Source organism: Furipterus horrens, unplaced genomic scaffold (genome assembly GCF_987537825.1).
Source record: "Furipterus horrens unplaced genomic scaffold, mFurHor1.1.pri manual_scaffold_6, whole genome shotgun sequence".
Lineage (NCBI taxonomy): Eukaryota > Metazoa > Chordata > Mammalia > Chiroptera > Furipteridae > Furipterus > Furipterus horrens.
In genome coordinates, this window is record NW_028327176.1 from 132,581,655 (window position 1) to 132,595,795 (window position 14,141).

Here is a 14,141-nt window from a genome sequence, read left to right on the forward strand (position 1 = left end):
TCTAAAAAATAAGAACAAAATCCAACTAAGCAAATCAGAATAGGAACAGAACCATAGGTATGAGGATCATTTGGAGGGTTATCAGCTGGGAGAGGGAAGAGGGATAAATGGGGAAATGGTGCAGGGATTAAGAAGTATAATTGGTAAATACAAAATACACAGAGATAAGTTAAGAATAATATAGGAAAGGGTGAAGCCAAAGAATGTATATATACAACCCATGGACATGAACTAAGGAGGGTAGGGTTGCTGGAGGGAAGGGGGTACTGGGCAGAGGGGAGAAAAAGGGAGAAAAATTAAAACTACTGTAACAACATAATCAATAAAATATACTTAAAAAAGAAAAAAAATTAAAAGTGGAACTGCCTTATGATCCAGCAATTCCATTGCTAGGAATTTATCCAAAGAGACTCAAAAAACTAATTCGAAAGATTATATGCACCCTTATGTTCAATGCAGCATTATTTATAATAGCCAACATTTGGAAGCAGCCCAAGTGTCTGTCATTAGATGAGTGGATAAAACAACTATGGGATATTTACATAATGGAATACTACTGGCCATATAAAAGAAGGAAAGCCTACATTTTTGACAGTATGGATGAATCTGGAAAGCATTACGCTAAGTGAAATAAGTCAGTCAGAGAAAGACAAGTATCATATGATTTCTTGCATATGTGGAATCTCGTCGTCGGCGGCGGCAGCCGTCCGTCTCGAGAGACGATGGTGTAGCTTCCCAAGAGTCTATCTGCACCGCCGAGAATGGCTGTGCAGTCCGACTCGGGAGTGACATGGAATCTAATGAACAAAATAAACTAACAAAGAAAATAAAAATAGACTCATAGATACAGAGAACAGACTGACAGCTGTCAGAGGGAGTGAGTTTGGAAGCTGGGTAAAAAAGGTGAAGGAATGAAGCAAAAAAACAAAAAAACACTCAGAGTCAGACAACAGTATGGTGATTAACAGAGGGAAAGGGGAAGGGGGAAGGCAGAAGAGGGTAAAGAGTGGATAAATCATGATAGAAGACTTGACTTGGGATGGTGAGCACACAATATACAGATAATATATTATAGAACTGTACACCTGAAACCCATATAGTTTTATTAACCTATATCACTCCAATAAATTCAATTAAAATAAATAATAAAAATAAATGAAAGAAATACAATGTTGGAAGATTAATTCTATTTGATTTCAAGATTTGTTATAAACAAAAGTAAACAAGACAGCATGATACTGACCTAACAATAGATAATAGATCAAAGGAAGAGAATAGAAAGTCTAGCAATAGACTCAGGTATACATGGAGTTACTTTTTGTAAAGGTGAAAAAGACATTCAATGAAAAAAGGATAGTCTCTTCAATAACTGGTACAGAAACAAATGGCTATCCATATGCAAACAAAAACATAACAGGCTTAAAATAACCCAAATGTCTTTGACTATGGAAAAAGTGAATACATTACGGTATACTGATAAAATGGAAATCTAAGCATCTTTAAAAAAAAAAAAAAATGAAAGCAATTTCTATGTACCATTACTAGGGCCAGGGGACTCAAGATACATTATTCAGTGTAAACAACAACAACAAAAATATATATAGAACTGTGTAAGAATCACCTCCTTGCTTATATATGTATACATAAACAAATTCTGATGGAAACACTAAATGCTAACAGAAGATGATAAAACAGAGTAAACTTTCAGAGAAACTATTTGCTGTGTGCTTTTAAAATTTTGTTAACTTTATTTAATTTATTCAAATACAGTAGAACCTTGGTATTCGAATTTAATTCATTCTGGAAAATTGTTCAAGAAGGGATTTGTTGGAAAACTGAATCTCCTTTATTTGTTGCCTGAGAGATGTGTGGCTGATGCTACAGGTATCATTATGAAAGTGTTCCCAGGTAGAGAATCAAGACCCGAAGTTTTGTTAGATCATCAAGACTTTTCTTCTGTGAACAACTCAGTTCTGAGAACCAAGACATTCAAGAACCAAGACATTCAAGAACCAAGGTTTGACTATAATTCTTTATTTTTTTTATTTTTTAACATAACTTATGGCATGTGTTCTGTTGTTGTTTTACTGAATTTATTGGGGTTACACTAGTTCACAAAGCCATACAGGTTTCAAATGTAAAACATCATCTGCATGCTGCATCATGAGCCCACTGCCCCAAGCAAAGTCTCTTTCCATCCCCATTCCCCACCCCCCCATTTTATCCACCTCCACCCATCATCCGCACCCCTTTCCCTCTGGCTATCCCCACAGTGTTGCCTGTGTCAATGTGTCATTTTTTTTCCCCTTAATCCCTTCACCTTCTTTCATTCAGCCCCCCCAACTTCCCTCTTGTCTGGCAGGTCTCTCTTCCATGTATCCATGCCTCTGTTCCATGCCTCTGTTCTATGTTATTCATCAGCTTATTTTGTTCATTAGATTCCACATATAAGCATGGAAAGAATATATGTATCCCTATGTTCATTACAACATTATTTAAAATAACTGAGATCTAGAAACAGTCCAAGTGTCCACCAGTAGATGAGTGGATAAAAAAAGCTGTGGTATATTTACATATTAGAATACTATTCAGCCTTAAAAAAATATATTTATTTTTTTAATTTTTTTAATCTTCGCCCAAGGATAAGTTTCTTGATTTGAGAGAGAGAGAGGAAGGGAGGAGGAGGAGAGGACAAGGAAAAGCAGGGGGAGAGAGAAAGAGAAAAAGAGAGAGAGAGAGAAAAAGGAAGAGAAACATTAATGTGAGAGGGAAACATTGATTGGTTGCCTCCCATACATGTCCCAACTGGAGATCAAACACACAACCCAAGTATGTGCCCTGACCAGGGATCGAACCCACACCTTACTGGTATATAGGATGGAACTCCAACCAACTGAGCCACATGGCCATGGGAAAAAGAACAAATAATTCTTTTGTGATTGGCCTTCAAACTGGAATGCAAATAAAGCTGCAATTTCAGAAATTGCTACTTGTTATTACCATTTTGGATCTTTCACTGCAACTATGTACATTCAAGTAAACACTGAATATCTCGTTATCCCTGTCTTAATGGATCAAATTATACAAAAGGAAAAGGCTAATAGAGCTATACTAATAAAGTCCTAAAATCAAAGTTATCTTCAAAATTTTAGATATACAGAAATGAAATTCTATTTTCTATGAAAAAGTATGTATTTTTCCACAGCTGTAAATTGTTTAAAACCACATAGAAATTGGCTTCCCTCATAAAAATGATATTCCCTGAAAAATGCCCTAGATCTGGTGTCACTAGTCTTCCCCTTCAGACCAACTCTGCTGCAAAATGCTTTCCTCTGTATACTACAACCAAAAATAATTTCAAGAGAAATGGAGAAAAATAACAGTGAGAACTGAAAAGAAGGGAAAAGGAGACTAATAATTAAAATCCTAAATAACAGAACTTCCTTTTTGAAATCCAATGGTTTTAAAAGGGGGTTACATAAGCTAACTAGAAAGAGGAAAAAGTAACAGCATCATGTTTTTCTAGTGAAAAATATATTAAAAGTTGTTCAATATGACTGCTTCAGATCCCTAAAGAACAGTTCTCATAGTCATCCACTGCCAAATATTTCTAAGAAGCACTGATTTTGACTAATGAAATTATACTAAAACATATTTTCTTAAATGCTGAACTTTGAATTATGGCAGCACAAGCTGTCGAATTAGTGTTTTTTTTTTTTAAATGAATGCAAACTGGAACAGTTTGGCTTTTGCCCAAATTTACATTGTATTTATAATTTAGAAAATATTTCTGTAAGAGTACATAGCTCCGATTAGCAGATTTCCACCAAGGGTGTAGCCCACATTAACTGGCAATGTTAACCTTACCCTACCAATTGGGCAGGGCCCAGAAGTGCATGGGCTCTTTCTTGTAAGCACCCCTATCATATGCCTGCTGCCAAAACAGGCACAAAAGGTAAGCAGTGAACTGTGGGAAGATCACAGCTGCAGAAATCAACCAAGAGCCCCATGCCAAGCAGCAGTTGTGCAAAATATTAATGAAAAAAGCATAATTTTATATTTATTTTTTCTTCTCAATATATTCATATTTATATATTGAGAAGAAAATATATTTATATTTGTATATTGAGAAGAAAATTGCTCAAAATGGCTGGAATCACTGCTAATATTATATCCAAAAACAAATACCAAATTGAATGGACATGAGTAGAAGCAGGTAAAATACAACATAAACTAACTTATGAGGTTATACCAAAAAGGAGATTAAAACATAATTGCATATGTTGCTGTATTTCCTGTTTATTTATCATAACAACTCCTCCTCCAAAAAATAATAATTTCATGGTGCATCTTTACTATCAAATACTATGCAGCAGCTAAAAAATAATGTGGCTAATCTCTACGCATTGACATGGAAATATTTCCAAGCCATGCTATTAAGTAAAAAACAACAGTCCCAGAATATTTAATGTAATGTATTTTAAATGTCCAAACAACAAAAATAAATAATAAAAGAAAACCTTCCATGTCTATATGTATATACATATATAAGTAACCAGTTATTTTAAATAAGACAATGTTTTAAACACTGTTGGCCTTCAGAAGGCCTAACTAGTTATTTTTACTCTTATATAACTCCATAATGTTTACAGCTTTGTAAAAAACATAATATGGACCATAATAGCCATGAATCAAAAACTACTCTGAGAAACAAGAAAGCAACCTAACCTAAGTTTCCATCACTCAGGATCTTACTAAAGAAGAGAAGACTGGACATGTTTATCCAAAATAGTACGACAGTCAAGAACTTTCTGGAAAAAATCAAGGCTATTAGGCAGGGAAAGGTTATTCATATTCCTCTCACAAACTGAACTAGGATACATTATAAGTATTAGTTAGAAAATGTTACCTTTCTTGAAGTAGAAATGTCAAAAAATGGCTTATTTCTGACACTAAATGGTTCCTGTGTTTTGTCAATGAGCCCAGCCTTCATTTTTTCATGTCGAGGATTTATTATTTCTCGTTCTATACACTGAAGACGAACATTAAAATCACAGTCTCCAACTGGTTGTGCCTAAATTAAATGAGACAATAATTTAAATTTCACTTCTAAAAACTATTTTTTCAGCATAATTATCAAGGCTTTCACTTTGTGCATGGCAGTCTGTGTAAACAGCATCCTTTGGAGTTGTCCAAAACAGAGCCTGCACAACCACACATGCCAACCGTGAAAATTAATTTGACTAATGCTGGAAGCACACCTAAACACACACACACACACACACACACACACACAGTTATTTATTTCAAAATTGCAAATGCATAAAATAGTATGGGAAAGTGGTATAAATCTAACATAAACTGATCCAAAACTTTCACATCTGAATTAAAGTATTAATATGCTCACTAAGTTTTATTATCTTTGTGAATTAGTAAAATTATATAAATTCATAAAATCTGTATAAAAACTAAAATCCATATAATTCTAAAAAGTATATGCAATAACACATCAAAATAAGCAACATCACCTATAATGATTTTTGTTGTTCAAAGTGCTAACATTTTACCAGCATCAATAAGCAGAAGATACTTATTAGACAAATACATCCTCAATTCTGAAAACTAATATAGAACAAAGTTTATATAATACATTCCATTATAGTTATAAAGTTCTCTTCTCCCCCGTATGTATATATACAATATATATACAGATACAGTATATATGGTTTAAACCATAAAATAAAAGGTACAGGTAAGCTGCTGTATTAGTTGAGGGTAGAAGTTTGCCCTGTCCTAATGGTATATACAAATACAGCTTAACACATCAGCCGGGTGACAGTTATCATCCAGATTAATAGCATCACCTCAATGGCATATCAAGAATCCCTCTTCTTTATTTTGTAATTGAACATCCTTCTATGCATTTTTCACTTTTTCTTCTTTTTCTCTAATCTATATTACTCAACATTTGCCCAAGCTAATGTTTACAAAGAGGTGGCAGTACTTGCTTAAGTTGTGAATATTAAATATGCCTCAAGGTTGATTTTTTCCCTCAACTTTGAAAGAATGACAATTTTGATACTCGATAAAGAAAAAGGAGCAAGACAAAGTAAGCAAGAGCTAGCTATGTGGTAGAATATGTTGCCTTTGCATAAAGGCATATAACTGTTTGTAAAGGGTATTTATTGAGAAAATGTTAATAAATAACCACTCAGTCCATGTATAACCTTTTTCAAGTCTCCAACAGCATCAAAAAGTTAAAAAACTTAAAATGCTCAATTTACTTATTAGGCCTTTTAGATTAATTCAGACCCCTATAAAATTAAAGTGAAACAAGCAAACCCTCTTTTTTTAAGAAAATAAAAAGTCTAACAACTATTAAAAATAATTAGTCTAAATTCCCTTCTAGATATATTTTACTTTAAAATATATATAAACTCACCAAAACAAGAATATATTGAAAGTAAGTTTACCTTCAAATCTATCCTGTCTATTGTAAAGGAAGCTCTTGCTAGATACATGTTGAATCGGTCACAACAGACTATAGAAGTACTCAATAACTATTGACTAACTGGCCTTCCTGCTTTAAATTTCCTCATTTCAAAACACTATCCATGCTGCCACTACATTTATCTTTCAAAATAATTGAAGTATTATCTTATCATTACCGTAACTATACCCTTCAATAGTGTCCTACGACAAACAAAACTAAGCTAAAATGTCTTATTCAAGTAAACTGGCCCCCTACTCACCCATCCACTCTCATTCTCTGCTATGTACCACATATCACCACACATCAAGTATGCTAACAACTGTCTAATAACGCTCCTGATCTACAAGACTCCTTCAAAATTAATATCTGTCACTTTCTCTGTAACCAATTACATGCTTAATGACTCAACTATACCCAGGGTAAGTTGGAATACTTTCACTTTTCTATTACTTCTCATATATTTCTGTATCTCTCATATACCTCTGTTGTTATATTATTATAAGTATTTGTTTACATTTATGTTCTCATCCATAGGACAAATGTCTGCAAATTTCTTTTGATTCTGTATCCAATTTAAACACATCCTAGCAAATGTATATAGTATATGCATATTAACTTCTAATAAATTGCATACATATACGAGTGTATAATGTTATAAAACATAAAAATCAAATAAATATATAAAAATAAACAATAGTTCTCCTGTTTTCTTCTCAAACCCCAATGAACTGTTCTGTAAATGGCCTTCTTTGGAGGCCAGTACATTCAATTATGAGCTCCTTGAAGGCAAGAAATCATGTCTTATTCATTTGTGTATACCCAATACCTAGAACAATACTTGACATATAAAAGATGATCAATGAAATTCTAGCTGGACAAAAGAATAAATTAAGAGACTAAAAAGTTTTTAACTCTTTTTTTTTTAATAGTCATGACCTTAATTTGGTGATTCAAAATAAACGAAGTGGTTAATCATCAAAGAATAAAATATATTATGCTTTCAACTATAAAGTATTCTAATATCAGAAGTGGAAAAATTTTTGACTTTAAAATCAATGAAATATGGTAAAAGGCACTCAACAAATATTTATTGAATGAATGATTACAGACTTAGTGATGAAAAGCATAATTTAATCTTTTTACAGAAAAGTATGAATGAATTTCTTAAATAAGACAAACACACAAACTCTGAGTTGTAATAAGTATGATTTCACTAAAATAGAAAACTTCTGTGGCTTAATGGATACTAATCTGGAAAAAAAAAAATTTGCCACAATTATAGCCAAGAAAGAACTAGAAAGAAAAAAAGATAGCTAATTTCTAAACATTAAGAAGAAAAAGACTGATAACCAAATAGAAAAATTAAAAGATCACTTGAACCTGAAACTAAATCACAAAAGAAAACTCCAAACAAGTAAAAATAAACATATAAAATATATTTAACTTCATTAGCAATTAGAGAAAAGCATATTAAAATGAGATATTTCACATATAGCCATTTGGTAAAAATTAGATAAGTAATAATACCAACTGTTTTAAATTGGTACAGCTACTTCTGAAAGGAATTTAGCGATGCAGCTAATAAAGCTGATGTTGCCAATTTAATTAGAATCTCCACAATGCAGGAATGAGGAACTGGACTTCTTAAACATTTCCCAGGTGACTACATCCCAAGAATAAGAATTGTCCTAGAGAAACTTCAACACATGCACACAAGGAAAGTATATTGTTCAATACAACAAAATATGGAAACCCAAATGTCAATCAATAGGAAAAGTACATAAAGTCCATACATTTATATTATATAATAATCAATAGTAATTAAAGTTGAATGAACTAAACCTACAAAATAATGTGGAGCAAATGTTGGGGACCACAGTCCAGTACAATGACATTTACATAACACTAGAAACCCTGCAAAAGAACACCACATATATTTTATAGATATACATTGATAGTCGTCGGCAGCCGTCCGTCTTGAGAGACGATGGTGTAGCTTCTTAAGAGTCTATCTGCACCGCCGAGAATGGCTGTGCAGTCAGACTCGGGAGTGACACGGTATCTGTCTCCTCCCGTGTTAAATCGACATCTTGCGATGACGCTGGAGTGTCCTCTCCAGTGAAGCTGAAGCTACAGAGCCTGGGCAGGGTGATATGGAGGGTCTGCTGTTGCCCATGCAGCAGACCCCCCCTCTCTTCGCAGCTGAAGGCTCCAAGGGAAAGACGGAGTCAATACAGCTTGGCTTCAGGTGCGCCGCAGGAGTTGCCGGTGTTGACTACAACGTCAAACCGCCTTAGGGACTCCGGCTCCGGATTTTCTGTCGGGGTTTACTCCCTTAGCCTTTCCCCTGAAGAGGTATGCCGCAAGGCAGCGGAGGTTTTTTGGAATCAGAGTTTTCCTTTCTCTGATGTGCCCTGACTGGAAGATCGAACCAGCGACACTTAGCTCGCAGGCCGACGCTCAATCCACTGAGCCAAACCAGCCAGGTACATTGATAGTAAAGGTATCAAAAACACTCATGGGAATAATAAGCACCAAATTCAGGGTAGAAGCTGTTGCTTCCGGTTAAGAGGTTCAAGGGTAAGAGGAGAAGAGGTGTGCACAGAAAACTTCTACTGAATTTGTAATGATTTATTTCTTATTAAAAAGAAGTGGAGGAGGGGGGACCAAGATGGCCGCGGAGTAGGAACAGTGTTCTCAGCTCGCTCCTGTTAAGGAGACAATCCAGGAGGAACAAACTCGGGGAGGAATGACTGAGTGAATGGGAATATCTGATAACGTGAACGGGGAGGAGATCGTGGGAGCAGCGTGGGGGGGGGGGTGGAGGGGTTTATCACAAACTGCAGGCTGAGTCATTCTGAGACTCCGTGCGTTTGCAGTATCAAGCCGGAGAGCTCACTAGCCGGGAGTGAATTCTTGTAGGGAGTTAGGGAGAGGATTTGGCCGAAAAAGCCAGAGGAGGGAGAGAACAGTGAACAATCAGGACTGGGAGAAACTGTGTGACCTGAGTCTAGAGAGAAACATCCTCAGCTGCAACCTCCGACTGAAAGCTCGGCATCCCGGGCGCGCCCAGCACTTGCGCTAGGGCCCTACAGAACAAAGGAGCAGTTTTGGGGCTAGGAGACGGGCCGCACAGAAAAGCTGCTGCGGCACTCGGGACCAGGGGAGAACTGTGTTCTTGAAATCAGTGTTTGCTCTTTAGTCGCGCTAGAATCCCACAGAACAAAAGGCAGGTTTGGGGCTAAGAGAGAAATAGGACGTGCAGGGTGTGTAAATAGGGAAGAGAGCGGAGGCGGAGGTTCTGGAGGGGAGACGGTTTTAGGGCAAGGAGAAGGGGCCGCAGGGAAGGGCTGCTGCGGAGCTCCAGACCGGCAAAGAGCTCCGGGGTAGGAGAGTGCTGCGCCGACCGACCACACTAGAGTCCCACAGAACAAAGGGACGGTGCTGTGGCGGGAAGAAAGATAGAGCGCGCAGGCCGATAGACAGGGAAGCCAGCGGAAGCGGTAGCTCGGAATAGAGACAGTTTTGGGGCAAGGAGAAGAGCACAGGCAGGAAAGCCACTGCAAAGCTCCAGACTAGGGGAGAGGCCCTGGGCAGGAAAGGGCCACTGGGCCCGGCACTTTGACCGACTGTGCCAGAGTCCTGCAGAACAAAAGGACGATCTTGAGACAGGGAGAGAGGTGGGGTGCGCAGGCATATAGACAGGAAAGAGAGCAGAAGCTGTAGCCTGGGAATAGAGACAGGACTGGAGGCAGGGCGGGGATTGCTGGCAGGCACAGGCTGGACCAACAGAGGGAAGGAGTAGCTGGACAAGCCTGAGGAGGGCTGAGGCTGCCTCAGGAGGGAACAACTAAAGGCAGCTCACAACAGACCGGTGGTAGGCCCACGAATAAAAGACTAGCAACCCCAGAATCAAGCAGAACCCTCCCACAGCCAGCCAACCAACCAGAAAAGATTTGAAACTCATGGAATTTTGAATAGGAGCAGACTCAGGAAGGAAGCAAGGAAAAACCAAAAAACAAACAAACCAAAAATACCCAGAGACTGTGCATAAAAGTTGAATTGAGTTAAAAATCCTCATTCTTTTATCTCTCACTCTCTCTCTAACTACCCCTACCGTCAGTCCCTTCTTATTCTCACTCCTTTTCTCCCCTCCCCTTCCCCCCCTTCTCTCCCCTTAGCATTCTCCCCTGCATCCTATTCTCAGTTAATTTTATAATTTTAAGTTCTCTCCCTTTCTCACCCTCTCCTTTCTCTGCGCTACGAACCTTCAACTTTATTAAATTTCTTTCTTTATTTTGTCCCCCTTCAGTCTACATTCATTTTTCTTTCATCTCTTGTCCTTATTTTCCTTCTCTCCCTATACATAATCTCTCTCTCTCCCTATTACACTTTATATTCTAATCTCTTAATATTCAAATTATAATTCTAATCTATCCCCCTCTCCCTTTACTCTCCTATTCTTACCCCTTCTCTTTTTCTACCCCACCCCCACACTTCTTTCCCTACCTCTTGTATTTCTCTCCTTCATCCTATCTTTTGCCAACTCTTCAATTTCAATCCTCCCCTCCCTAATATCTCCTCTTCCTCCTTATTTCCTTCCCTCCTCTGAGCTCTTTTCCTCCCAAATCCTCTTGCTTTCCTATCTCCTATTCCTCTCTCTCTATATTCACCTTTTCTCTCTATCTTGCAACTTTATATCATGTTTTAATCTCCTAATCTTTTTTATAACATATAATTTAAAAAAGAATTTAAATCCAGTCCCCTCTCTTCTACCTCCCCGTCTTCTTTTGTTCTCTCTCCTACCCTTCTCTTCTCTACTTTCTCTCTCTCTTTCCTCTCTCCCTTCCTGTCTTGCTATTTTCTACTCTGTATTTTTATCCTTAAAAAATTCTCTCTCAATCTATTTCCTACCTTCTAACCTCCCCAGCCCTCTCTTTCAATTTCTGGCTGTCTGTCTACCTGGATGTCTGTTGTGTCTACCCTACCTCCCACGCTAATCATATAGTATATACCGATTATATAATCCTAATACTATACACTTCCACTTTCTCTCTCCACACTGTAACCCTCCCCTCCTTTTCAAACAGACAGTGTAAGTGTTAATTGCTCTCTTACATAACCTTGATCCCAATTGCTAATATTAATACTCTATCAACTTCCAGCTCAAAAATTACCCTTCCTTCATTTAAAACAACTTCTTTCTGTGTCTCCTACGAAATAAGAGTCCCAGTATCTCCACAAGTATATTAACATGGGCTCATTTGCAGCCTATAGTGGGATTGTATTTGGGGGAGACATTGGAGGGTGTGGGTTTCTTGCCTGGGTTGTGTAATTATGTTTTAGCAGCACCTTCACAAAAGATCTCAAGACAAGGTCGGCAGAGTGACTCTCAATCAACTAACCAGAGAAAAAGATCCACCAAAAAGTAGCTGAAATACAACCAGACAGATTAAAGAAATATCATCAAGGACAACACAGACGGAGATCCAGGAGGGTGGAGGAGTAAGTGGAAGCTACACTAACCCCCTCCCAGGACCAGCCAGTGCTGACTCAGCCCCAGTACAGCAGAGAGACCATCCTCCTCCAAGTGGTGTCATACTAAGGGGAAATAAAAGCCCTGCCTACAGGAATTAAGTTGCCACACCCACGGTCCTTAAGCCTGACGGCTGATCACAGATTGAGTATAGTAACAACTAAAGAAGAGAGACAAAGGCAGTAGATCCCTGGAAGTCTCCAACAGGCTGCCTAGGGCCAGTCTGGTACATGATCTGACGCTACCAGAGGCAGATCCAGGAAGAACTGATCATTCTAAGAAGCACCAACAAACAAAAGGAATCACAAAAATGGGGAGACAGAGAAACAACCCCCCATCAAAAGGAAAGGTAGAATCCCCAGAAAGAGTGCTAAATGAAATAGAGGGGAGCAAAATATCAGATACAGAATTTAAAACATGGATTATGGAGAAGGTAAATGAGCTCAGCGGAAACTACAAAGAACTCCAGAAAAACTACAGTGAACTCCAAAAGAACTATAAGGAACTTACTGAGAATTATACCAGCATCAAAAAGGACATGGAAGCTATCAATAAGAGCCAGGAGGAAATGAAGAATACGATCTCTGAATTGAAGAACACAGTAGAAGGAATTAAAAGCAGGCTAGAGGAAGCAGAAGACCGGATCAGCGAGCTGGAGGACAACGTACACAAAAACTCTCAGACAATGCAACAAAATGAAAAAAGACTGAACAAGACTGAAGAGGTTCTAAGACAGCTGCAGGACAACATGAAACGTAACAATATCCGTATCATTGGAATTCCAGAAGGAGAAGAAGAAGAGCAAGGGATAGAAAACCTCTTTGAAAAACTAATGACAGAAAACTTCCCTCACATGAGGAGAGAAAGAGTCATGCAAATCCAGGAAGCACACAGGGTCCCAATGAAGATGAACCCCAACAGGCCCACCTCAAGACACATCATAATTAAAATGGCAACATCCGAAGACAAAGAGAGAATCCTAAAAGCAGCAAGAGGGAAACAACTAATAACATACAAGGAAGCTCCAATAAGGCTATCCTCAGATTTCTCAGCAGAAACACTACAAGCAAGAAGGGAATGGCAAAAAATATTCCAAGCAATGAAAAACAAAGGCCTACAACCAAGAATACTCTACCCAGCAAGGCTCTCATTCAAAATGGAAGGCGAAATAAGAAGTTTCTCAGACAAAGGAAGACTAAAAGAATACATCTCCACCAAACCAGCAATGCAAGAGATGCTAAAGGGTCTGCTCTAAAAAGATAAAGAAACAGAGAGAAACAGAGAAGAACACGAGTACAAAGGGGGAAAATGACAATGAATAAGTACTTATCAGTAATAACCTTAAACGTAAATGGATTAAACGCTCCAATTAAAAGACATAGGGTAGCTGAATGGACTAGAAAGAATGACCCACATATATGCTGTCTACAAGAGACCCACCTTAGAACAAAAGATCTACACAGACTGAAAGTAAAGGGATGGAAAAATGTATTCCAAGCAAATGGACATGAAAAAAAAGCCGGGGTAGCAATACTTATATCAGACAAAACAGATTTCACAGCAAAGTCCATAAAAAGAGACAAAGAAGGGCATTTCATAATACTTAAGGGAAAAATCCATCAAGAAGATATAACCCTTATAAATATATATGCACCCAACTTAGGAGCACCCAAACATGTAAGGAAAATTTTGAAAGACTCCAAGAAAGATATAGGCAGCAACACACTCATCGTAGGGGACTTTAACACCCCATTGTCAACAATGGACAGATCTTCAAAGCAAAGAAACACCAAAGATATTGAGGCACTGAACAACACTTTAGATCAAATGGACTTAGTCGATATATATAGAAGTTTACACCCCAAAGAAGCAAAATATACATATTTCTCAAGTGCACATGGAACATTTTCAAAGATAGACCACATGGTAGGACACAAAACAAGCCTCAATAAATTCAAGAAAATTGAAATTATATCAAGCATCTTCTCAGATCACAATGCCTTAAAATTGGAAATCAACCTCAAGGAAAAAACTCAAAAACATTCAAACTCATGGAGAATGAATAACATGCTATTAAATAATGAATGGGTTAACAATGACATCAAGGAAGAA

The 14,141-nt window shown here is 37.6% G+C and overlaps 1 protein-coding gene across 2 annotated transcripts in view; it reads right to left on the reverse strand.

The window, feature by feature from the left end:
• The window catches only part of RNGTT (RNA guanylyltransferase and 5'-phosphatase), a 263,048-nt gene that overhangs the window by 153,199 nt on the left and 95,708 nt on the right, over positions 1-14,141 (reverse strand). For both annotated transcript variants that reach the window (XM_090279662.1, XM_090279663.1), the window contains exon 11: positions 4,910-5,074. In XM_090279662.1, the coding sequence (XP_090135788.1) occupies positions 4,910-5,074 (165 nt within the window). The remainder of the gene's footprint in view (positions 1-4,909; positions 5,075-14,141) is intronic.